Source organism: Pelecanus crispus, chromosome 5, assembly GCF_030463565.1.
Source record: "Pelecanus crispus isolate bPelCri1 chromosome 5, bPelCri1.pri, whole genome shotgun sequence".
Taxonomy (NCBI): Eukaryota; Metazoa; Chordata; class Aves; order Pelecaniformes; family Pelecanidae; genus Pelecanus; species Pelecanus crispus.
In genome coordinates, this window is record NC_134647.1 from 5583951 (window position 1) to 5610506 (window position 26556).

General features: G+C 37.8%; 1 protein-coding gene across 1 annotated transcript in view; it reads right to left on the bottom strand.

Annotated features, from left to right (window-relative positions):
- The window catches only part of ARHGAP15 (Rho GTPase activating protein 15), a 322363-nt gene extending 296526 nt beyond the window's left edge, over positions 1-25837 (bottom strand). Inside the window, exons 1-2 of the mRNA XM_075710898.1 lie at positions 25770-25837; positions 19409-19588 (exon numbers count right to left, since the gene is read on the bottom strand). Coding sequence (XP_075567013.1) covers positions 19409-19573 — 165 coding nt within the window. The 5' untranslated portion in view covers positions 19574-19588; positions 25770-25837. The remainder of the gene's footprint in view (positions 1-19408; positions 19589-25769) is intronic.
- Positions 25838-26556: the final 719 nt, after the last annotated feature.

Genomic DNA, 26556 nt, shown 5'->3' on the forward strand with positions numbered 1-26556 from the left:
AATAAGCCAAATGTTATTAGAAGCTTTGGTGGTATGTGAAAACAGAACTTTGAGTATATATTTCAGTGCATATATATGATGCAGTACATACATATATACCCCACTGTCAGCAAAGTCACAAACACACATCACGTAATGGAGGGAAAAAGGCTTTGATTTATCTCTTATGTGCTGGGTTTCTTCGTCTTTCATCCCCAGTCAAATGAAGGCTTTCAAATAGCACCTGCCACTGGATCTCTTTGCTTCTCCACCCCTTGACATGGATGAGGAATCAAGATGGCACTGTTTATAGAAATGCTTATATAAATATTTTATGCAAACTGTGCTGGACTTAGCCTAGGAAATTTCTGTTTGATATCTCCCTGGAAGGGATCCATTTCTTATTTGAAGGCATGAAAGAATGATGAATTTACCAATTCTCTTGATAGTACATTTCGCAAAGACTAGTGGGAAACTGTAACTCTCATTTTATTTTGAGGGGGTTCCAACTTCCAGACATTTCATCTTGTATTGCCTTTTTCTGCTACATTAAAGAAATGTTTGGTGCCCAGTGTTGTCCCTTAATGTAGGTAAGTAGGAAATCAATTGCCTTGCAATTTCTTTCAGATAATTTAAACATGCTGACGTCTGTAGGTCCTTCATTGGCAAGATAATTTTCCTAACCTTCAATACTTTTTTTTTGCCTCTTCCTTGCATAATCTTCATTATGTTAGTATCACTATTCTAGTTCCCTTTTCCTCAGTGCCACTGACAGAAATGAACTTTTCCCATCTCCCTTCTTCATTATCACTTACAAGGGTCAGCTCAAACTTTTTCATACTGAAACACCCATAGGAGCTATGTTTTGCAGTAAAATCTCAGAATACAGTTGCTAGTTCTGGGAACAGCACGGTCTGTGTTTCCCATATATAGATATATTTGGATAAATTAAAATGCACTTTCAGCCATTAAGCAATCCAGATCACTCTCCACAAGCGCCTTTACCCAGACCTATTTGCCAGTCCATCCATCTTTGCTTTATTTTAAAATGTTATTAGAACTGTTCTATTTACTTCCATATCATGGATAAAAAGAGTGATTAGTGTCAAGCTTAGTAGTAGTCCCTGGAGAACAACTCTAAAAATTCACCCAGTTGATGATGATTCCCCAGGGACTACTTTCTGAAATGTGTAAATTAATCAGTTCTTAATCCATTTAACATGTGCTTCACTGATACAGCACATAGCTAATATTTAATCAGAATGTCACGTACTATTAAGTCGAGTGACTTACAAACTTTCACTATACTTCACAAATATGGCTGCCTTTTTCAACAATTGTATCAAAAAATAATCCTTTTTATTGGGGGTGTTATATTTATTTCTAATTCTGTTATGATGACTGACATCAACAATATTCCTAACTTCTTTTTTTTTTTTAATTAAACCTGCAACAGTTTTTCCATTAGTTGACCCAATGTTCTATTAGGTTAATCTGCCTACAAAATTTTCCAAGTCATGGCATTTTCCCATTTTGAGTACTGGCACAATGACTGCCCTTTTTGAACCTTTTGTAATTTCCATGACAACCCATTATTTACTTAAGATTGAAATCAACAGGCAAGGACCACCTCAGAAAACTCTTTAAGGCTCTAGCATGACATTTATTTACATTTCCTAAAATTTTGCCAATTTTTTAAAAATTTTTCTAAAATTAACATCACTGGTAGGTGCCATTCAACATGTTGTTAGTCATTAATAATGTAGAAAGTTCATAATCAGTTTCTTGTAAGCAAATCACGCCTGATTTTAAAACAAACAAAACCCCACAAATATTAATTGACTGCTCCTGTCTTTTCTGCATCAGTATTAACAGCTGCATCACTTTAAGAGTGTGCTGGGACAAGTGCTGGCATTAAGCTCTTAAAATCAGAGGTACAAGATTAGACATTATTCCTGTGCACAGAGTTCAGAACTTAAGAAATTTGGAAAACTCCAGGACAGAGTAAAAGCATCAGTTTGGTCCAGCACTGCAGTGCTTGCAGGATTCCCTTCAGCAACACAATATCTGGGTGAAGTTTATTACAGGGAAGATTTTATACACTGTTTAGCATTTGGCTGCTTTACTCTGTGTAAAGGGCCTGTCTATCTCTATAATGGGTGCCATTACAAAAACCAGTCAATTAGTCAATATATGTCAGTTTGTCACTACCTAGATTCAATGACTATAGATTTTTAAAATGGTGAATGCACGGCACGTTGTCTTATAGAAAGAACAGAACTACCTGGAATCTACAATTTCCACATGCTAAAATAATGAAGTTGATTTTGCGGTGCACTGTGCTACATTTTATACAGTCATCTATTTATCTGTAAGGAAAGTCACCAAATCAAAAATGGGAGAATTTGTCTCATTTTTACAGGTGCACATACATTCAGAAGGCAGAGGCAAGCCGGCATACTGCATCATGCTGATTTTTAAAATATCTGCTTCTATCTTCTTGCAGGTTTAAGCATGTGTGTGTGTTACAGTGGAACACAATGGAAGATAAATCCCCCTAAATCATAATTTCTTCAGCAATTTATGACACATTGCCATAGAAACTAATTTGCAAGCTATTTTCTATGTGGCTTTAAAAGTAACAAAATTTTAACAATGCTCTGAATAAAAATCTTAAAATATTCTAATATCAGTATACAAAGGGCCATTCTCCTCACACCTCAAACATCCAAAATGCTGTAAATGGAGACTGACTGAAAAAACCCTACGCCAGATTTGAAGATCATCAGATCTATTACAGAAACCCATTCAGGCACAGATATAGTGGCTGTTGTAAATGTTCAGAAAAATTAGCATAAGGGCACGTGTAACTCTAATAGGTGCTTAAGTATAACCAGTGGGAAGTGGAAATGGTTGTTTGCATATATACTACTGTGAGAATTCATCTGTTTATGGTGCAAATGCACACAGAAGTGTGTGACCCTGATTTTTTTTTCCCTAAACTTTATTCTTTTAATAATTACTGAAAGATTAAGAGGTAGTCAAATGGCATAGATGGATGTTTCTTTTCTTAAAATTGCTTGCATATGCTTGGTAAGTGATATTTTTCTGAGCCTAACACCCTCTGTTTTGTAGGTCATACGGATATCTACAGACTGTGCGGATACTGAAGGCGCTTGTCCTTTAGCCTTCTGCCTCACCACATGATTGAGCATCCATATACCTTACAACCATACACCCTGTCGAGTGTTATTCTCTTACATATCACAATTTACCTCGCTTTCTCCACTCAAACATGCAACCAAGCTGAGCAACAAGCTGCTTCAGCTGCCATGTCATTTCAGTTTTTACACATCTTCTCTTTTTATGTGTGCTCCACATCTCCGTGATGTCTCATCTCCCTGTTCCACTGCCATAGGCTACAAGTCAGGAACAAAGCTCAGGCTCAATGTCAAACAGAGTGAAAATGGGAAAATATCATAGAAGAGAAAATTAATGGGCACAAACACAGCTCTAAAACTTCCATCCTTGTGGGCTTTGCAACTTTCCCTCGTTTCTTGGCAAAATCTGAAGTAGAAGAGAGTAATAGTATTTGTATAGAAAATGCCTTAAAAGGGTATTTAGCTAAGGAAAATACAAGTCCAAAAAATTCAAGGTGGAAGAGTCACGCTTGCATATTAAGGAATAAATAATCCCGTGAAGTGTGCAATTAGCCCCCTTCTATCTGAAACATTAACTTTCTTCCACTCCCCCCATTCTCCTGCCTCCCCTTTTCCTTGCCTGACCACCATGGCCTGTGGAGGTTTGCATTTCCAAAAATGCCTTAGCAACTGAGAGTCCCCGGTCTAAGGCACAGAAATGGACTCCAAAGCTGAAATCACGGCTTCTCTGCCTGAACTGAGGCCTTTCTCTAATTTCAAACAGGGAAATTTCAAGGTGAAACACAGGTGAAATCTCTCTTTTCTCAACAGGTTCGCTAGTCATGTCTTTAGAACAAAAATGTTACCTTTCCTCTTTTCTTATTGATTTTTTTTCTGTAATAAACATTTTTGTTTTCCTAAGAAAACTATTATGTTTGCAACCTACATTTGAAAAAAAAAATTAAAAAAACAGAAAATAAAAACCAATACTTTAAAATGGTTGACCCTACCCACACCGACGTGGCCAAACAAATACACAGATTTCCATCACATGGAATCATGGTCTTATATGTCATTAGTCATTTGGTTATTATGAAACCTAACTCATGGCCCAAAACTCTTTAAAAAAATAGGGATTGTATATTTCTGTGAAAAAGTAGAGGTCCCAGAGCACACTAATGTAGAAGGAAAAGAGGATACTTTGATTTTATTCTCCCACTATAGAATTACCTTGTTCGAGAGAATTAAATCTTGTTCAGAACCCTGTCTCTCTCACCCCCAAATGAGTTTATTTTTCAAAAAATAGCACTCCTCTACAAAAGTAGATCCTCAAAATCAAACACGAGTAAATACTAATATGACAAATATTAACATTGGTATTTTATTTGGGTCCAGATATTTGATTTATCAGCTAAATTATTTATTCAGGGGGTAACACCATACTTTATGCAACCCTGTTTCTAATTTTGTGTAAAACTTACCTGAACATACCATATTTAAGCTTAATAAACCCTTTCACTTTTAAATTTCAGTACTTCATCTTTTCACTATTTGAAGTGTATAATTTATATTTTTGAACGAACATGCTATAACTGATCTTAATGTAAATTATATATTTTTTTAACATCTTTCAGATGAGCAAACCGGAATTGAAAAATAAAATGCCTCTTTTTTGGGGGGTGCGTGCATTCACAATGCATCTTCAGTCTGTTTATTAAGTAATCATATCTGGGTACAAGTGTCAACACAATTTAGGTTCTGAATAATGTGAAGCAGATAACCTCAATTAACAAGTAATTAGAGTCATTTTCCTATTAAGCAGTTTCCCTAATTGTTTTTGAAACCTGGAACTAAAATTGTAATAAATAATAAGCGGCCAAACCATGTCCCTGCATTAGCTTAATCCAGACTCTTCCACTGGAGCCTGGGAAAACGCAACAGAAATAAGGGCTGAATACCCACATGGTACTGAGAGAAGAGGGAAAGGTTTTGTAGCTGCAGACGTCTGCATAGTTCACTCTTTTCTGTGGTTGTTTTGTGGGTGTTTTTTTTTTCTCCCCTCAACACGATTCTCTTTCCTTTCTCTTCCCTCTCTCTTTTTAACCCCATGATTTCTTATACAAACATCTAATGTGTGAAGTATTTGACTTAATCATTACTGTGGATTGACTAGAGCTTATCAGGGAAAAGTCATCCCACAGTGAACAAGTAGGGTACCGTCTCTGTTGAACTACAGTTTATAGGAGTGCAAATTAATTTGATACCTTATATTCTACCTTGCCAGCATTCTATACTTCCGTTTATGTAAAGTTATAAATATAACCTGTTTCTTCTAAATAGAAGAACTTGTGGGTTTGATGCTGGTCATCAAAAAGAAGTCCTTCCTTTTGGTATCAGTCTTTAAATAGATAGATGTCACATATCACGTACAATAAATGACCCCAGAGAACATAAATATTTCACATGTATTTGCTTATACTGCACAATCTCATGGAAAACACCTATGTTGCACTGTCTGCCATAGCCAAAAAAGAGGGGGGGGAGGAAATCTAGTTATCTAGTGAGATACAAAAAGAAATCCAGCAGCTGCTCCTCACCCTAAACCAAAACAAACAAGCAAACTAAAAGCTAACAGAAAACCTACCAAAAGTCCCAGGCAAAAAAGGAAATCCAATAATATTCTCTTTACCTACAAGCTCCAGCCTAAGTCAAAGCCTCCTCTCTTGCAGACACATTAATCGCCACGGCAGCTGGAGAGCTGTACTGGTAGAGTATGCCATTTTCCCCTGAAGGTAAGGAAAGGGAAAGATTTCTTATGGTCCATGAAGGAACCAAAGTACCTGCAACTGCTCAAAAAGGCTCTTAGTGAGTAACTAGACGGCTCCCCCGCCTCACAAATAAACACTCTGCTGTTGTCTCTGTGTCTACAGGAAATTTTACCAGCCTTGAAAGAGTACAGGACTTACAATTTCTACCTTTTTTAAAAAAAAAATTTCAATACAGTAATAAATCAAAACCAGACCAGTGAAAATAAAAAGTGAAGACCTTAGGAAGATACCCTGAGAAATCCCAGGAAAAACTCTGGCAGCTATGGGAGGATGCGAGCTGTTCAGAAGGAATACAAACATTTAAATAATATATCTTGCTGGAAATTAGGCTTTGTGAGAAATCCCATTGATTTCTTTTAAGTCATTTTATTAAAAGGTCTATTAATGCTTGGCTTGCACTTTGTGGCTATGAGAGATGTTGGAATGAAGAGCTATCAAAGGTGGCTATCAAAGTTTTTTTTCTTTTTTTCCATTTAACTTTTTCTAACTATTAAGCTGCTCATTTTGTGGAGACAATCATTAGTGTCTTTAATGTGAAACAAAGCTTCTGGATAAGAGCTGCTAGCTGAAGATCAATATGAAAGATATCATTTCAGTTACAGCTTTAATAACTGTAACAATAGGGAGCCTGGCATCACCGGCTTTATGCATTAATGTAATTTAGAATCTACCAGGTACAAATCTTATCAAACATTAGCAGTGGCTGCGTTGGGATTTTCTAGGTAAGGAAACTGCATGATAAATGGAAGTATTTTAAAGGTAAACTTTCATGTAATCAGGCTCATCTGCCATAAAACCATAAAAGAATTTACATGAAGAAAAAAAAATAAATCCAAAAAGAGATTCTTGGAAAACGATGGCAGTTTTTAAGAAACCGGTGGTGCATGGGCACATAACGTGCTCAGTGTACGCTAGGATGTCTCTCTTGTTTAGATCATCGTAAAAATCATTCGACCCACAAGACCGGAGGATTGCAAGTTTCAGCCATTCAGCGTAACTAAAGATTTTCTACAAACCACCATATGTAGAAGTCCACACCTACCTGGACATGCTCTGCATAGCTTTCAGCTAAACCACAGAAGAGATGAGGAGTTTTCTCCCAGGCTGCCAGCAAAGGACCAGTGCTGCAGACCAGGAACATGACCCTTCCTCTGGCCAATGCCCACAGCTCCACACAGCTGCAGGAAATTCACCTTTCCCACCCCATTTCTTCCCACCTGCCTCCAAATCCCTCAGCTCCCTACTTGCTCAATGCTTCTCACAATCAGTAGCCCATTGCCCCAGCTTTTCTCATGCTTTTGAGATATTCATGGTGGTATCATCCTCATTCTTCTGCAACAGTTTATCTACAGTCATGTTATTACTTTTCCCAGCTCTTCAATTTCTTGATTTAAAAAAAAAAAAAAAAAATCACCCCCCACAAAAAAAAGAAAATCAGGCCTGAAAATGTTAAAACACAAATTCTAGATCTTTCTTGCAAAGTTGTTCTTAAACCTGATGCAACCAACTGGCAGTTTTTTAAGCCATTTGCTTAACTTGTGTCCAAATGTCTTCAGGTTTTAGTGCTTACAGGTGCCCACTTTAGATTTACACTTTAATTTTGAGAAAGATCTAAACTGGGAACACTGAATTTTCAGTTTATCATTTGCTGATAAAAAATGGAAAGCTCAAAGTTGAAGTAGCCAACTACTGAAAAGAGTTGGCACCTGGCACTTTAATTTTTAAACATTGTTTTTTTGTGTAATGAGGTTATAAAGTACGAGTCTGTCTTCAGGACCACAATCGAGAAGAATGAGCTCTTAAGGATGACAGAACTGCTGATGGGAAGCTCATTTGCTCCAAAACCCAGGTTTGGTCCAAATAAACACACAAAAGTTTGGATGCTCGTCTGGGTTTTCTACCTGCCTTGGGGCTAGAGATGTCATGAGAACAGATTCTCTCATCACAGCTGCAGTACTTCCAGTTCTGGCCGTGGATGAAATATCCAGGAAAACAATCTTTCTTGCAGAGCTCTGGGAGGTGGCAGGAAGTAAGGGAAAATGGGATAGGGTATTTCACACTCTTTCAAATTTGATTCCAAAACTGGGGGAAGATTTAGAGACTAGAAAGTATAGCACGTTTCTGCTTTATTTGGGTTTTGGCTGTACTCTCAAATGCAACTTTTTACTATAACTGTCAGAATATGTGGCAGCTCAGATAGTCAATAAGCATGAGAAGAAAGACATAACTGTTTCTAAAGTTTAGGCATATTCAGTACTGTTCTAAAGTAACAAATATAAAATAGTAGTATTGGTCTCTGAAATACAATTTTTTTTTTTTTTCTACATGCTGTCTACTGAACAATGCTCCTTCTTTCTCTCAAGGCATAGCATGGTTTAGTGGGCATGGTGGTGTTGGGTTGATGGTTGGACTGATGATCTTAGAGGTCCTTTCCAATCTTAATGATTCCTAGTTTTTACTTTCATTAAAAATAATCCAGCCACCAAGCCAGGAAACATGTAATTGCTACTCTACCCTTAATTGGTTTAGTGGTAGACTTGGTAGTGTAAGGTTAATGGTTGGACTGGATGATCTTAAAGGTCTTTTCCAACCTAAATGATTCTATGATTCTATTCTATTCTATTCTGTCTATCTTCTTGGGCCCTTTGAAGGGGAAGGTTTGAATTCCAGTCTTGCCATGGCTGTGAAATTGCAGTGTATGTATGCACACACACCCATAAACACAAAATCACAGGTGATCAAGACCTATTTCCATTAAGGCTATGAACCTCACCAAACAAGAAATCAAACAGAAAATAAAATATTACCATGTTAACATGACTGGATAGGATCCTGCACTTATTGCTCCTGCACAAAAAAAAAAAAAAAAAAAAAAAAAAAAAACCAACAAAAAAAACAAAAAAAAAAGCAAAAAAAAAAGCTGACTTCAAAGGGAATTTGATCTGATTTAGGGCAGGAGAATGCTGCTGTCAACTATTTGGCTAAGAATAGGCATATTGCCTAACAAGGACACTCTACTGTCTGTTTTAAAACCTCTTCTCAGTGCATTAAACAACATTTAGTAAGCATGTCGGTATATTGTGCAATAGCATGTGCATTTAGGGCATGCACAAAATAATTTGATCCCCATTTCATTGCATCTGTAGTGCAATTACTTCACTGCAGTAATAAAAGAAACAAACAAAAAAAAACCCTAGTTTTTTACCTCTCCTGTCATGTTGCATTGGGTCACTTTGTCTCACATGATGTGATATAATGTAACTCAATGCAAGGAGACACATGTCCCTTCTCATTGGAAATTTAAAGAAATGGAGCTTACTTTTCCCCTGTGGGAAACTATGCAGGTCAGGTGGCCAAGACTAGCTATGCGAAGTTTGATATCATCTCAGTTTCAGTACCTACATATTTCAAATCTTATGGCATTTTGAAAGGCAACGTGTTAGATGCCACAATTTAGCCGTAATACAGTACTTAACAAAGATAGCGTAAAAGGAATATAATTCCACAGCTTATGTTCCTTGTCACGGTGTGCACTGACACATATTGCCAAAGAGACTCTTTTAAACAATACTTTTAAGCATACTTTTTGAAATATACACTATAAAATATGAAAGCCCTCGGAGAAATCTAATGCCGCTAAAAAGCACATGGGTATAGAATCAAGGGAACAGAACTGATTAATGACGAAGCCCAAACAAGACTTTTTTGATGAAAAATAGTGAAACAGTTAAGCACAGAGAATATAGATAAGGAAAAAGCACAGGACCTGGGGCCAAGTTCACCTCTCAGTTACACTAACATAATTGTGGAATAATTCTATTTCAATTAATAGAGTTAATATGATGAGAATAAAATTATCTATGTAATGAGCATGATTGAAACATAACAGTCCACCCAGCTCTGAGGCAGACTCTGCCATGTGTGCAAACGAGATATGCATCATGCTCAGTCCTATTTTACAGGTAGAGAAACAGAAGAAAGGACTCCAAATCTCTTGGCAGGCCAATGTCCAAGCTGGGACCAAGGGAAATATGGCAAATTCCAGTCCAGCTCCTTCTCCACTTGGTTGCAATAAAAAAATACAACAGAAGGCTATCATGGAAGCCAACTGAAATATTACATGTATAAAATATTATCTCTCTAACATCGTGGCATGTTGCTGTCTCACTCCTGAAGCAAAGAGGTGTAGCTTTATAGTGCATTGGGACATTTAGCATCAGGGTAGTAACTTCAGTGTCATTAACATGTCTATATATTTGAGTGCCACTGTTTACGGGATAAAATAGCAGAAAAAATAGAAGCCTGAGAAGCACATTCAGAACAGATGCAGGAAATAATTTTTTCCTACTAGCAAAAAAAACCAAGGGTGTGTGGAATGGACTATGAAATAATGAAAATGATACAAAAGAACTGGGATCATTTCAATTTGAATTAGACATTAAATTACAGAAAATAATACTATTCAGGGGGTTCTTTTTAGTTAAAACCTCATGTCTAAGTTTTCTTAGTCTGCTTAGTTTCCTTACCAAGACAGCTCAAAGACTTCATTTCGCAGAGTTTTGGAACAAGCAAGTTTTGAGCTACAAGCACTTGATTCAACCCCATGACTGTCCTTTGGTTTTGAACAAGCTAAACAAAGGAGAGAAACATTTGGAGTTGTTACAATTCACCTCATTTAACACCAAATTCATATTTTTTTCACATTTTTGATAGAAAGAATGAAAGAATTTCCTTTTTGCTTCTAAATTCCTGTTGGTTACACAGCCCCAGTCACCAGTTACCACTAAGAAACAGTAACCTCAGTCTGCACCTGTACCCTGCTCTAAAAACAAGATATCACATCTTGTGTGTTCTGGCCAAAATTTGATATTGCCAGAAGTTTCCACTGGTATTCCATGGCTTACAGTAAAACCAATAATTTCAAAAGAAGAAACGTATATTTACCCCTCGCATTTCCCTGTGTTTACTGAAGAACTATTAACACTACCCTAGGAAATATTTTCTGAGTGTTTCTTTAGCTGCTTTTCTATCAGTTTGGGGAGCCATGGTTTACTTCCCTAAGTGTCTTCAAGGAAAAAAGGGATTCATTGGTGGAAAAAAAATAATGCAACAATATTTTCCTTTTCCAAAGATCCCTAACAATGCAAGTGAACAGTAGGTAGCACTAAATTGAAGGGAAGAGCAGTCAAACTGCCCTGCACTGCAGCAACAGCATCTGAAATTCCCTGGAGGGAAAGGATCACATTGTAAGGGAACCACCAACCGGTTAGGCAGAAGAGCAATGTCTGGGCTGGTCTGCCCATCATCGCCTTTCCAGCAGCCACACATGCCTTGGTGTCACCAAATGAAGGTGGGAAGTCTGGCCAGACATCGTACAGGGTGAGTACTGGGTTTCTGGTCCTGCCCCAAGCTCTCGCACCACGTGGTGCCACCCCAAAGCACCAGATCCTTGAGAAGAGCCAGCACTGGCATCTCATGTCTCCACAGCTATTGCCATCATCAGAGACAAAGAGGGCTGTTAAGAGGCAAGCACAGATGAAAAGAAAATATGACACAAAAGAAGTGGAGAACGATTTTTAGATGGTAAATTAAATAATATTTTCACAACCAAATTTTCTTCCCCCCCCCCCTCGAGATATATATTACAATAGAGACAAATGCCACATCTGAGGAAAAAAAGAACCTCCAATTTTTTTACCCTTTTTTAGTTTGTCCTATCAGCTTAAAAATATTTTTAAAATATTTACACCATGCTTTCTACGACACTCAAAGAGATTTGCAGGCTTTGAGGAATGCATTGATCTTGTCAAGCATCCCCCAAATTGTAGACAACTCTGTTAAGGATAATACAAATGTTTCGTTCTTTCACTAGATGCTAGGAAAACGACGGGGAGATATTCATAGAGAGGAGGCAAAACTTCCTAGCAATGCATTCAGTTAGGAAGGTATTTCGATATTAAGCATCGCTTCAGATAATCATATTTTCAAGAGACGGGTGATGGGAACATCAACATTTTGGAGTCGGCAGCTCTTGTAGCAACCACCTCCCCAGTTTTTAAAGGGGAGGAAAACAAAAAAAAAAAAAGGGGGGGGGGGGGAGAGGAAAAAAAACCAAGGCATTTGGCATAGGCTGATGCTTCTTTAGCATCAGCTGCTTCACCTGTAATCTCTAGTGCTGCTCTGCCCCCTTGTGCTGCTGCAGCTGCAGAGCAGCCTTTGTGCGGGGACCGCGCGCTGAAAATCCCCCACTGCCACTTCTCACTTTTCTGGCAAGTTCAAGGTCAGTGCCTAGCTATTTTCAGCTCGTCTCTTCTTGATCCATGCAGAGAAATGACAAGGTAACGTGATTTGGGGTCAGCTGTATTACAGGAACCGTTACATAAACGGAGAAAGTGGAAATCAATCCTAGCTGACAGTGTCTTCAGGATAATCAGCGCTCACTCCATGCCGCTGTCAGCTCTCCTGCGTCAAACACCATGTTACTTCTGTCAGATCTCTTTAACAAACCCATATTCTCACTTTTGGCAAAGTAAATAAGTATTTCACCCGGGCTTGCATTTCATTCATTGTTTAGAGAACTTCAACACTTTGGACTTGCAAAGAGTCCCCATTTATAGGGGAAAAGACGTCTTAGCCTGTCACGTCCAGCACTGCCTCAAAGGGCGTTGGCAAAGATACAGTCGACTCCTATGAAATACCGCATTCTTCGTATTTTGTGCTTGATTTGTTCGTGCAGCCAGTTGTCCTCCTATTCTCCGTTACCGAGCGGACCTCGGCTTCCCAAAGTGCTTACCCAACCCACGGTCATCCTCACCCCAACCCTATCAGGGCTTTTCCTCTAACGCTTTAGGACACCTGCCTCAATTTGTTTGATTATTATTACTTTATCTGAACCATTTCCTCCCCTAACTAGACATCTTCCCTAACGCAGAATTATGAACATATCATTTCACAAGATGTGCCGCGTTAGCCGCGTCTCGATGACAGCACATGGCATGTCAGTTTAGGGAAAGAACAGCGATTCTATCCCACCCACCTTGTGCTCCCATGAAACCGCCAAGCCCGCGGTAGCCCGCCGAAGAACAATTTACCATAATATTAGTTGTCAGTAAATTCAAAGACGGAACTCCTAAAGCTATAAAATGGATTAGAAGCAATTTAAAAAAGAATTAACAAACTAGAGTAAGAGTATACTGTCAACAAACAAATGCTTCATCATAGCACTGTAATTTGGAATTTTAATTACCCCTCTGCTTCTGTAACAAAACAATGTCTGAACTGGCAGCCATTTGAATCTCTCACAGGTCATTGAGCATTCTAGTTAATTACTCTATGAATAGCCTGTTTTTCTCCCCTCTGGAAACACGTTTCTAATGGCAGTCAAGGTCTGACAAATGTGTCATCTACATAATTAGCTAGGAAGCAACACAAAACATTAAACATGCTTTGTGCCGACAACTATCAAAACATTTCATTTGTTGTCAATTATTCATTACTTTGTAGGTTCTGAAGGGGTTGTTATTATGGAAATAAGTCCAGATGCTAACAAGGTTAGAGTTTTTTATTCAAATTAGTAATCAGAGGACTAACTTTAAAAAATGTATCCCATGTACGTTTATGGCAGCATTCAATCAGTACTAAATTATAAACGAATTTAGTTAAGTTGAAGTTAAAATAGCCATGGCAGAGCACATACACTAATTTGTAGAGTTGCATCTCTCTTTGAAGTTTTAGGATCTAAGCCGAAGTAGCAAACTTTCAGAACCTTTGGCAAGACTAATTTGTGCTTGGTAAATAGAGTAAAGATTTTCACAGCATGAGATAATGTAAGATTGCAGGGAAAAAAAAAAAAGAAAAAAAAAAAGGAGGTTTTTGAACCTTTTTTCTACCCTTCTGTCACACTGAGTAAAAGTCAAAATCAGCAATTCCGACTCATATAATATCTCGTCTGAACTTCAGTTTGGTTTAACAAGGAAGCCAAACCAGTTACATTCACCACTCCCTTAATAGAGCTGAAATGAATTTATCCTCGCTTTTAAGAAGAAATAGGTGCTGGTTATTTCTTTTTTCTATGATCTCATTATGATGCTGCCTATCAAGCTATGCAGCTGAAATGGTACAGTGGAAATGTTTGGAAGAGAAATAAATGGGGAGTTTAACAATAAAATTAACTTCCTTTTTAGCCAAGACTATTTCAGTTGAAGTGCTATAATACAAATATACAATAAAGAATACCTACTCGCAGGACATATATAAGAAAAAAAGGGACAAAAAATATTCAGGAAAACAAAAGGCTCATTCTGAGCCTGAAAAAATGCCTGCACACTAAACGCTGATCCTGGAAAAGGGTTGGGAGGCAACTTGCATTGCTCCATTGAGAAAAATTGCTTATTGAAGGTAAACTGAACCCTAAAATATTCTAATGCATTAATATTCTCCTCTCAGTCTACGTCAAAGGAGTTTGTGGTATGTAGGACATGCGGGAGCATGTAGAGGTGCATCTGGGAGCGGTGCCCAGTGCAGGCTGAGGGCCTCTGCCCCGGAGCTGGCGCAGCTCCTCAGGTGGGGAGCAAGGGGCACGGGTACGAAATGGCTGGAAAACCGGAGCCAAGGGCCGAACGAGTCAGTCTGCACGCACGGCACACGCCAGAGAGCGGATCTAGGTTTTGAAAGCACAAAACCAGTTTGAATACAGTAAGGAGACATATGACACACTTCATTTCTCATTTTCCTGCACTAGAAAGGAGAATGACTAATGTTACTCAACAGATTTTTTTTTTTTTCTTTTGGACAATATTCATATTCAAGAAATAAAACTGGACTGTGTTTATGGACTCACTGCTTTCATACCTCCTCTGAAATATTTGGGGTGAGCAAGGTGTAAGCTTGCATTTATTAACAATTACCACACTTGTCATGTGGCTCATATTTTTTTTTACATCTGTCCCAATAGTATTATATGATTTGTGTAACACCTTGAAGGGAATGCAGCTATTCCCTTACAGTGACAAAAATAGATGCATCTATAATGGACTAGTGTATGACAATAAAATCTGCAGAGAATAAAGCCCGGGCAGTCACTATTAGAACATAATAAAGAGAGTATTTTTCCCTTTCCACCTCAGATGTACACAACTATGACTGGAGAAGGTTTTCTGCTTTTAGAAATATTTTGTCACGATTTGTTTTTTCCTCCAGGAAAAAAGAGTAAACTGAGGAAAAAAAAAAAAAGAATCCTCAAAAACTTTCCGTAAATAAACTATACTATAAAAGAAGCTCTGATGATCTCTAAGAGATTGAAATAATCCATTTTCAGCTAAAACTACCCATAGCAATGGAACTGAAAATACTCTAGAAGAGGGCTGGAGTCTGTCTTGTAATTAACATTAAACAGATAACATATTTATGAGGAAGTCAAAATATTTTGGAAACCGATAATCCTGTAAGCCTTAACATGGTATAAAAACAACAAATAAATGCAAAGTGTTACTGTTACACATGCCTGCCTGATCAATGGTTTTCACATATTGATCTATAAATGGAGTTGACAGTCTGTGTTGGCTGCACATTTTCCAAGCAGCTCTATTTTTGTACAAAACCAATACGGGCAATTACCTTTGTTTGAGATGCCAAGTCTTATCAATTCAATGTGATTTAGTGTCATTTTAATTAAATATCAGGATCTACTTCAGGACAATCTATACAAACAAAGCCTCAAACTTGACTATAAGCTTGATTTGAAGTAAACATGTACAAACCCTGCAATTTCAAAATATGGCTCAAAAACTCTGCTAAACAGAAGGCTTATATTTTTAGCAATTTTATTTCTGTCTTTTTGGCTAGCCATAACTTTGGCAAGTGTTCTATGATCACAGGAGTAAGAAACAAAAGAAGATTGCTTCCCGTTTCCCTGATAATGTATTAGAAAGATAAATAAACCTACCAGTTTGTTTAACCTAATCAGAAAAAGCTCTAATACATTAACATTTTGGAATGTCTAAATCGGTTCTAATTCTTAATATAGACACCAATAAAAAAAGACATTTCATTGTTTGAAGTTGTTCTGAATGAAGCAAAATGCACTTCCCTGGGGTTTAACAGATGAAAATAGCAAATATTCATTTACATTGCTAGTTCAGACACTAACATGAAGCACAGAAAGAGCCCTTGCTTACCACAGGCTGTGTCCAGCTTCATGATTTGTGCTCTTTAAATTCTACATTAATATCAATTTCAACCTGCTCACAAAGCTCAAGCATTTCCATCGAAATAAATAACATAAACCCCCAAGAACCTACATTTAGCTTTTGCATCAGCTAGCTTATGCATTCCACATTTGCATCTTTACTACTATAAAATGCACAAGTGCATATGGCCCTACTGATGTATGATGCATATCCTTCTTTGTCACACTATAGAAAATAATCTGTCCACCTTCAAAAGTATAGCCCCAGGTGTGCTTAAAAGCATCACAGCAAATGCTTGAGAACACAACAAATCCCTTAGAGAAAAGTATGTGTTTTTTTCTCTATAAATCACCAATGATCTTTCTAGTTTTGTGCCTGGTTTTTACCCTTCATTGTCTGGAGTGTTAATTTTTTTTTTTTTTTCCCCAAATACGTTTTAGAAATATATATTTCTATTGATTGTTCAAAATGTGCCAAATGCTGATTGCCTTAATCCAAGGAAGTCGGTAGGTTTTGCATAAGTTGGGTAAAGAGGATTTAACCCACTTATTAATAGAACATAGAGTATGGGGCACGTGCTGAATATGGGCGATGAAAGAGTAATATGAAGGCCCTTATTTAGCTGTTTCCAGTTTTTAAAAAGAAAAATCTCCCTGATGATAATACAAAAGTATTCAGTTAATGTAAATAGAAAATAAGCATAATCAGTGGATACCTTATACACTATATCCATCATCTAAACCGAGGCAGGCTGTTGAAAACAGAAAATTTCCAAATAGAAAATCAGGATAAATCCCTTTTATCTTCTAGCACAAAATAATTAACTTTGCTTAACTTACTGGTAATATGTATCTTTCAGCAGGAATCTGTGTGCCTTTAAAGGCAAAAGTGAAGATTGTGTCTATAAGTGCACTGGAAAAGAGTGTCACAAATTTTAAAACAAGATTACTAAATGTATATATATACACACACATACATGTATGTGCGTGTTTATCAGTTGGACCTTGCTTTTTCGAGACACAGACTACTCTCCTCCATCACTTTCCCCCAAGTCCTTCACAAGTCACATGCACAGATACAGATATGTCAGCATGCAACTGATACATGCAATTGATATTTCACTGCTCTTTTAACTTGAATCTCACTGCATTTAAAGCACGTATTTAGAAACGTTTGGATCCTTAGGAATTTTGCTTTTAGTTTGGGTGCTAGCAAACAACTTTAAGAGGCTTATTTAAGTAAATACGCCAAAACACTTTCAGCCTGTCAATATCTAGTCAGAAAATTCTGCATGGCAAAAAGAGATGAAAAGAATTGAAAGAGAAAGGAAATTAGTAGCATGGCAAGCTTTCAATCTATTATGCCGGAGCCAAGTTTGCTTGGTAAAATGACATATACTCAGTAAAATTCCGCTTTTATATAATTAGCTCCTAAACAAATGTAACACAAAGCAACTTTTCAGCTCTCAGCCAATGAACATATATTGTACCTGCTACGGTTATTGGAATGCGGCAGTGAATATTTATGTCTAATTCAACTTTTTAGAGCCCTTGCTCCGTAACAGTCCAGCATACTATCCCCAAAACTAAAGTTATGTAACAAGGTAATATCAACAATGAGAAACTGCATGATAAAATCCTGCCCAAAAGTGAAAAATGCTAATTTTGTCTCATTTAGCAGCTGGATACAGAAATGCTCATTAGTTTTAAGAGGGTTAATCCTTTTAACTTTTGCATATTGATATGCCAATTATGCCTAATTGTACAAGAGGCATCAGTCAAGGTAATAGTGCATAAACACATGAAAGTTATTAAGTACATCCCAACATGTAATAAAGTAGGTGTTAATTGGTAGCTGAGTTCTGCAGGCTATTGAGGTGGATAATTCATTGAGAGATGGATCACTTGTAATTTCTCTACATAATTCCTTTTGCAGTCTCATGCTGTGATGTTTTCATGCTTGTCAAAAACAACTGCAGCCTAGTGCCTTTTGTTAAACACAGCCAATAAAATATGTTAGGCATCATTAAATATACTTAACTTTTAAACTTTTTCAAAGGTACAGTTCTTCCTGATAATACATTATAGTATTCCCAGTAAATTACTGTAAGTATCATTTCAGGTTTGTAAAGGAGGAGCATTTCACATCGGATAAAAAGGAAGAAACATGTAACGGTGTGTCTGAGGTGAACAGTATTGTTTAAATGGAAGGTAATGAGTATCTTAGCAGCTGCTAAGATCTAAACAGATTTTTCTCTCCAGAAATATAAGGTGAAATGAGTTAAGCTATACCAGAGAAATTAATGCTTACAATAATGTATTTCTAAGTAAGTTTGAATTTTGAGTTTGAACTTGAAGTAAAAAGAGAAGAAAATACAGCCGTTATTGTGGGCTCCCTCCATTTAATAACTTTGTTAGAAAGCTGAATATTTCATAGGAATCCATTACATCAACAAAACAAAAAATTAATGGCTGGCATGGTTGTGAGAAGTGACTGAGACCTGGGACTCTGTCCCCAGCCAGCAGAGTTTTCTCCCTCATTTGCATTCTCTGAGAACAAAATGGATCTGGAGTCCAAAAAGTGGCTAACATTGCATAAATAATTTTGTAACATCATATGGCCTCAGCTGCAAGTTGCCACCATTATGGAAGAAAATTAACCAGGGGAGACTCATACCAATCAGTTTGTTTAGTAGCTCAGAAGGAGTACAGGGGCAGGGACGCAACTGGCAACAGAGTTCATCACTAACTATTTAATTTAAAAAAAAAAGATAATGGATAAAAAATTACTCAACTCTTTCAACTCCGTCAATGATTAAAATCATAAGAGAAATTCAGTGTCTGATTTTTACAATTCATTCATTCTTACAGCAAGACTTATTTTTCTTACTGACAAAGTTGCCCTTTATTTACTGAGTTGTAATTTCCATTTCTTTACTTTTCTTTGGTTTTAGCATTTGCTTTTTGAGAAATCATGGCATATATCTGATACTGTAAGTACTATTCTCTACAGCAGCCATATTTAAGTACTGCAACACTTGAGAGTTGAAATGATGAGTAGATGCTATGATCCTGGCCACCAAAGCCAAATTTTGTTTCAGCGAAGGAGAATCGTTATTCCGATGCCTAGCCATACTCCTAAAAATCTATTAGTGCCATTGAATCCCTCCTTGCAAAGGATGGTCATGAAACCAGTATCTTGACCACAGTTAAGATAATTCTGTAGTTTTTAAAAAATAGGAAGACTCAGAAGATATTGGTAGTATTTTACTTACAGGCTCAGTGACTTTCACGTTCTCCGACAGAATCATAGATTTGCTTTGGCTCAGTCTATCGTGGTGACTGTTGGCATTTTTGATCCTCATTTGAACAGCCCCTGTACTGTGGTGGGAAGGATTAGGCTTTTCAGAGGCCATATCAGAAGTTGTAGACCTTTCCATGGTTACTGGGTTGATCTGAAAAACATAAAATAACAGCATTAATCTAGGGACCCTTCATATAAAAATGTATCAATGTCAGTTATATGTCACTGTAGTCAGGAGAAGAAGCTGACTTATCTTGCTGGCAAGATCTTGATCATCTTTGAACACCAGGATAACTATCAGCTGTGTCAGCCTGTAGTTTTATTATTGCCCTTATCACTCACCCATCCAAACTGCCTTGGAAGAGTTAGTTTATGTAAAAGATTATCCTTATCTCAAAAGCCATTCTCCTCTATGGTGTAATCTCCCTGCAAGCCTCTGTCACGTCCAGCTGGCAGCCACTACACTTTGTCTTTGGCCCTGCTCACACTACACATTTTAAATCTTGCAAAGGAAAACGACATGCTGTGAAGCCAATTAACATATCTTACCTCCACAGTTCGATACATGCATGTTGCAAGTGCATTACAGGACCACTCTGCAACCCTGCTAGTGTCCTAGATTCAAACACAGATCTAATAAAATTTGCCTTATTTTTTACAATTCTACCAACAGCACAGCTGGGATTTTTGTTTCTCTGTTAATTTTTAAAATGTTGAAATGAAGAAATGGCTGAGCACTTCAGCTCTCAAGCCCTTGGAGGTACTGAGGGGAACTTTTACAGAAAGATCACCTTCTCTAGCAGTGTTGCTGTTCAACCTCCTGACTCAGCAATAGTGCAACTCAACAAACTGTTCTAGCTATTCAAATTCCCAAAACATTTTCCATCAGCAAGAGTTGCTTTATATTTCCTGTACAAAACATCGGGACAGTGATGTACAAAACTTGCTCTCTTTTCCTCCCCACTAGTTCACCCTGGCACTACTATACGTAAATCATGGGTGAAGTAATATGGTAAGTCAGAATAAAACTTGCTATTTATACTGCTATGTAACCGGATGAGAAAATGTGTAAGAAAGAGATACTATGTAAGCTGGAATTGCTGGTTTCCCTACGTGGAGCCAGGGAAATGGAAATCCATATAAGTGCAGTTATAATATAGACTGTTGAAAATCATCATTTTCCAAATGGGTTTGAAAAGCACAGCTTTTTTCTAGCAACATCGCCCCAATCTCTCAAGGCTCTGAAAGGTGAAATTCCCTGGTTTCAAGAAAGTCCATTTCTATGAAGGTATCAGGGCAGAGGAAGATATGGTACCAGTGTGAAGGTGGGAGACGGAGATGAGGAGCACTACTGCATGTCTCTGGGAAGGACCACAGCCCTTGTGCTGGTGGAAGGACACAGCTCTCAGAGCTTCACCTTCTCCTGGCCCTAAGAAATCAATTCCTTGCAGAAAACTGCCTTAGATGTAGAGGACAATAACAAGAAGTCACGCAGTCACAGAATAGTTGAGGTTGGAAGAGACCCCTGGAGGTCATTTGGTCCAATCTCCCTGCTCAAGCAGGACCACCTACAGCTGGTTGCCCATGACCATGTCTAGATGGTTTTTTAATATCTTCAGAGGGATTTAAACTCAAACAGCCAGAGATATGGAAAAGCAAGGAAATGCAGGACTCTTGAAGAGAGACATGAGAAGAAAGTGTTTCAATACTAGCCATTACTCACTCAATGTTAGGTGCCATGATAGAAACACTAAGTTTAGTAAAAGCAACAATAAAGCTTATGCTTGTTGGTTGTTTCCTGCATTGAATTAGTTACTAAAGGTTCCCTACAGAAGTTGAACCACAGAAAGAGAGGAGAAAAATTTGGCTAAAGCTGTTTCCTGCTACTCAGGAGCATGTATGTCTGTTTCTGCCGCAGAGCTGGTATATGACACTGGGGAAAACTCTTGATGCGGACCTTTAGGAGACAGAACTGTGTGCTCTTCCTCTCTATGACACTTCTCACCACCCTTCAGAGTAGTCACCACTCAAACCCATGTCGCTGGGACGCTTTGCCATTTTGGCAGTAAGGTCTGCAGCAACACTAAGCAGGAAATTATTTTTTCCTCCTTCTAAACTTTGAGAGTCAAACCATTTTGTCTTTCATGTTGGTATCAAACCAAATTTGCTTCTCAACAGATTTTCAGTAGGCTCCAGGCTGGAGAGCTGATCAGACTCGAGAGACAGAGCAACACTGGCTCTGTCACCGATCCAATGTTTGGCTGGAGCACATCTCTCAGATTTTCTTCTGAAATCTCCCACCTATAAAACTCTGACATATCTTTTCTTGAGAGCATTATGAGTTTTAATTAGATAGTGTCTGTCTGGTGTTGTCAGTACATGATGTGCTATAAAAAAGTTTAATAGTATGACAAAGTCATGCCCTGGATCTCAAGTAGGAGCACAGTCAGTAAGTGTCAAGTCTGCAAAGGCTTCTGAAAATTTTTACTCTAACCTTGTTGAATCTTAGTTAATTTTCCCCAAAACTGGAACTAATTCATACACATCAGACTATTGCAAGGAGATTCTCTGAGGCATTAAAATTACAGGAACTACCATAAAAGAAAAGAGAAAAAACCCAAACCTCAACATTTCCTCAGCCAGATTTTATTTGTCTTAGTGTAGAGCATGGTGAGTTCCTGCTGAATATGAAGGAGATCTTGCAGAATATGAAGGAAAGGTACAGGCTGCAAAAGTTGCTCCCTTAGGATTTCCAGGTAGAAACCCTTTGCTGCCCAAACTCCATTAAGACTGCTGACAGCGTTATCGGCCCTGCATGCCAGTAGATGGCACCCTGAATATGAGCTCCACAAACGCAATGGCATTGCATTCACATTTGCAAGAAGAATTTGGCAGTACTTACATTCTGCTCTCCTTTTTTTAATTATTTTTCTAAAACTTTTAAAAAATAACGGAGGGGAAGACAGTCAGGAAATGGATCAAATATTAATAGAAAATAGAAAAGGGGTCTTATCCAATACTTTTATGATTTGGTGCTTCCAAATTGTTATTAGCAGCATCAGGGCCAAATTTGGGCTAGTTTTGCAGGGGAATTTGTTTCACTTACTTTGGAAGGCAGAGATGCCAAGCCCCGTGCAACTGCTTGTGAGGCACTCCATGTTCTTTATATAATTAGCTAATTTGCCCTTTGGCAAATAGTTAGCATCTGGATATAAATTTTAGTTTTGAAACCTCCTACGGTTGATTTGCTGGAGAAAAGCATTAAACCAAGACAGATTTTCCCAGCCTCCCCTCCCTGTTGTTTATAGGATTCCCGGAGCAAAAGGGCAGCATAACTTTAAGGCAGAGAAGAAGGACAGAGGAACACACTGAAAAATCCTCTTGGAAATACCTTTTTTAGGGGACCATGGAACAGAAGCAGCAGGTTGTATAAGGGTGGGAAAAAGTCTGGGAATGGTACAGGTACAAGAAAAATCCTTGCCATGAGTTTGGATGGATGATACACGAAGGGAAAACTGATTCACAGAGCGGGGCAAAAAGATTACACTGGATGTGAGAAAGGAGAACTTTGAGTTCTGGAGAGTGGGTAGATCCACGTACTTATGGGGCAAGAAACACCACCGAGCTGAAGGGACAAAATCACCTTTCTAGCTGGGACAGCAAACCAGTTCAGTCCTCCACATAGAGCCACTTTTGGAGATAACCTCAGGAGATGAAACACCCTCACTGAGAGAAGAAGGGGTTCATACTTTTAATTAAATTATTGGCTTCAGTGGGTCAACAATTGCACTTGCTTTTCCTATGAATTGGTCCATGTGTTTGGGATGCTTGGGGAGGAGACAAGCCTGCTCCAGCAAGTAACACTGCATCCCCACAGTGAATCAATTTGAACTGAAGCCAGAGTTCAGACAGTACCGGTGTGAGGTGGCTGCTAAATAGTCAACTGATATTTAATGCCTGGCAGATCAATGGTTAAGATCCTAAAAGCCCGATTTCTAAATGTACAGTTGACTTTCAAACATGTGGTGCAGAAGTAATGAGCATTACAGAGGTGAGAAATGGAAAAGTTATTGCAGATCCAAATCGGTACACACAGTAAAACCCATCCCGTTTCCGAGAATCAGGCCCAGGTTAAAAGAGTAACACAGCAAATTGCAGAGATCGGATCTTGGGCTTCCTCACAAAGTGCTGGGTCTTGGCAAAACTATTTTCAAGAACATTTTTTGTAACTTTATTTTAAAAACTGTTTTCACAAAATCTTAATGTTTGATAACAGTGAAAATATTTCAATTAGTTCCAATTTTCCTTCAATGGGAAAAAATACTTTTCTGCCCTTTCTCTTCAAAAGGAGGAAGGAGATGATAAAGGAAACAAAGTAACATTGTTAACTTCACAATGAAAAAAAAAAAAACAACCCCCCCCCTTTTTCTGTTCATAATTTCCATGAAAAAAAGGAAAAATATATTTTTTAGCTTTTTGCAAAAATTAAGAAAGTGAATTGTTCATCTCACTGCCATTCTTATGCCTTTGGTAGCTTAATTATGGTTTCTGTCTCACAATGACAGCCAGTTAGTATTCCCCTCCTACAGCAGCTCATGGAGCTAGAGGAAGTTTCATATTGCATTTATCAAGTTTTTAATCCATTTTGACACATTGCTTTGTCCAGAAATTGATTATATAATGAGCAGACTGACTGATATTACCCAAGAACTTTATTTCATGCATTTTGGTACAGTATCAGTAAAGTTAGTATGCAGGTTTTCTACAAAGCAAAGCAAAGCAAAGCAAAGAGTTAGTTCTTCAAGAAACAAGAGGATAGCAGTATTTCTAAATTTTGGCTTGACCTCTGCCTATGTTTCCTGTAGCTATGTATAGTGAAAGACAGAATGCAAATTTTAATGCATTAGCAACTTGTACCACGTAGTAGTTGTAGCAAGTACTTTTATCCAAGAAAGGAAAAAAAATCTATCCATGATTAGTATAATTTGTTGCATTTGTTTTTCAAGATTATGAGATAAAAAATGTTGTATACAATTTTCAGTATTTATCAAAATAGGCTTTTAATTTCCAACTTCCTTATGACACATCTACCACTATCAAGTCAGAAACATAATGAACATGAAAGTGCTCAACATAGTAATGTGAAAACACTGCAAAATTAAAGTGCATCATCTTGTTACATACACTAATTCCATTCTTCTGCTAAAGAGCATACTGTACATGAAGAGCATCCATTGAAAGCTAGTGCAACAATATTACATAAGAATAAAAATCAACATTAGGTTCACCATTACTCTAGACCTCTGAGCCTGAAAAACCATAAAAATGGAACAGGAAGTAAGAGTTAACAAATGAAAAAACAAGCTAATGCCACACACGTGGTGAGTCAGAGCATTCTTATAAAGGAGGAAAATAATCGCTATGTCTGTGAAAGAAGTGTTTAAAACCAACACACCTACGTAATTATTTCTGCTATTGGGTTTCGCTCTTAGCCTTTGCTATGCTGTTTGTTATCTCTGCTGAAGTACAGCTCAGGGGCAGTAAGCGCTTAAACACACAACTGACGGAAATAAAGAGGGACAGATGAAAAAAATATAGGTAAAGAGAGGGGATAACAAGTAAACTGCCACATAGCTTTTTTCAATTATTCTTATCTGCACTCTACTCTGTCTTTATTTTTTTTCAACCATCCCCACCACGCTGCTCTCACAGCTAACACGTCACACATCTGCACCCAGGGCACAGACACAAAGAGCAAAGGCTGCTGAGGGATATGGTGTCCTGGGCTGGTGCCCAGAAGAGTCCTAAAACCAGTTTATCTGAGTACTAGAAAAACAGAAAAATCCATTGTAATGAAAATACAAAGCAGATGTAACATTCCTATGCCTTTTCCTTTGCAGAAAGATATCATCCAGCCTGGAATAATTTGTACTTAGGAAGTAGCATTAATTTCAACCATCAGTCATATCTGTATTCGAAGTAGGAGATCAGAAATGACGCTACAGCACCATTGCCTGGGTCTTTACTCCAGTTTTATCCTTTTATATCAGATAGACAATAAACCAGAATTTCGTGCCGAGTTCAGTCTGCTGTGAAATGTTAAATGTCCTAAACTCAACAGCACAGTTTCCCTTATCAACCGAACTTGCAATCTCATCAGCAAACATCACTGAGTTAGTTGATGCATCCTAAGCCTTACAAAATCCATACTCATCATCATTGATTAACATAGCCTCTTGTAATTTTTTTACCTGTTGCAGCTGTATTAGACTTTCAGTGGCGTTTCTCAGAACAGACAACACACTGAGCAAGGGTCATGGAGGTCGTCTTACCTCATGTGTCTAAAGGTTGGCTTTGTAGTCACTCTTTTCTAGTCCAGTATTTGAGGACTTTCTGCAAATAAAAGCAGAAATGGCCCACAGGGTTCTTCAGGCAACTCTAATTTACTTGTACCCATGCCTCTCCTGTGGTCAAAGAGAAGAATAAAACATCTTTTCTGTTTTGGCTGTAGCAATATCTTACTGCCCAGCATTACTCTGTTAGCAGGTGTGGAATATGCTGTTCAGTACATTATTCACAATTTTATTTATGCTCTGAGGTATGTAATCCAGTCTCTATGAAGGATGCACCTAAAGGCAAATTTCTTGACAAAACTTGGCCCAAATCATAGCAGACTTCCTCGGCAGTAGTGCAATACATGAAGTAAAGCATTTTCAAGCATTGTGAAACAGCTCTTAGGCTACAGAATCTTTGATCCTTGAGTTTTTAACTTGTTCCTTGATATAAAACCATTTTTTTGATTTATTGTCTTATATCAAGACAGGGTTATATTTTACAATAACCTTTGGTTAATAACTAGATAATTCTCATGATTGGAATCTCACAGCTTAATATCCAGTAGGAACAAAATGTGTTATCATTTAAAATAATTTCTTCCTACTTTGTGCAATACAGGGCATGCAGTTCCAGACAAATCTTAAAGGCCTGATCTTGATCTCGGGTTCTCAGTGAACCCACTGAAGTTGATGAAGTTACAGCAATGCAAAGTAACATTAAGCACACTTGAGCAGGAAAGCCAAAACTTTTATTGCATTATGGAGCCAAGGTGTGGAACTATAT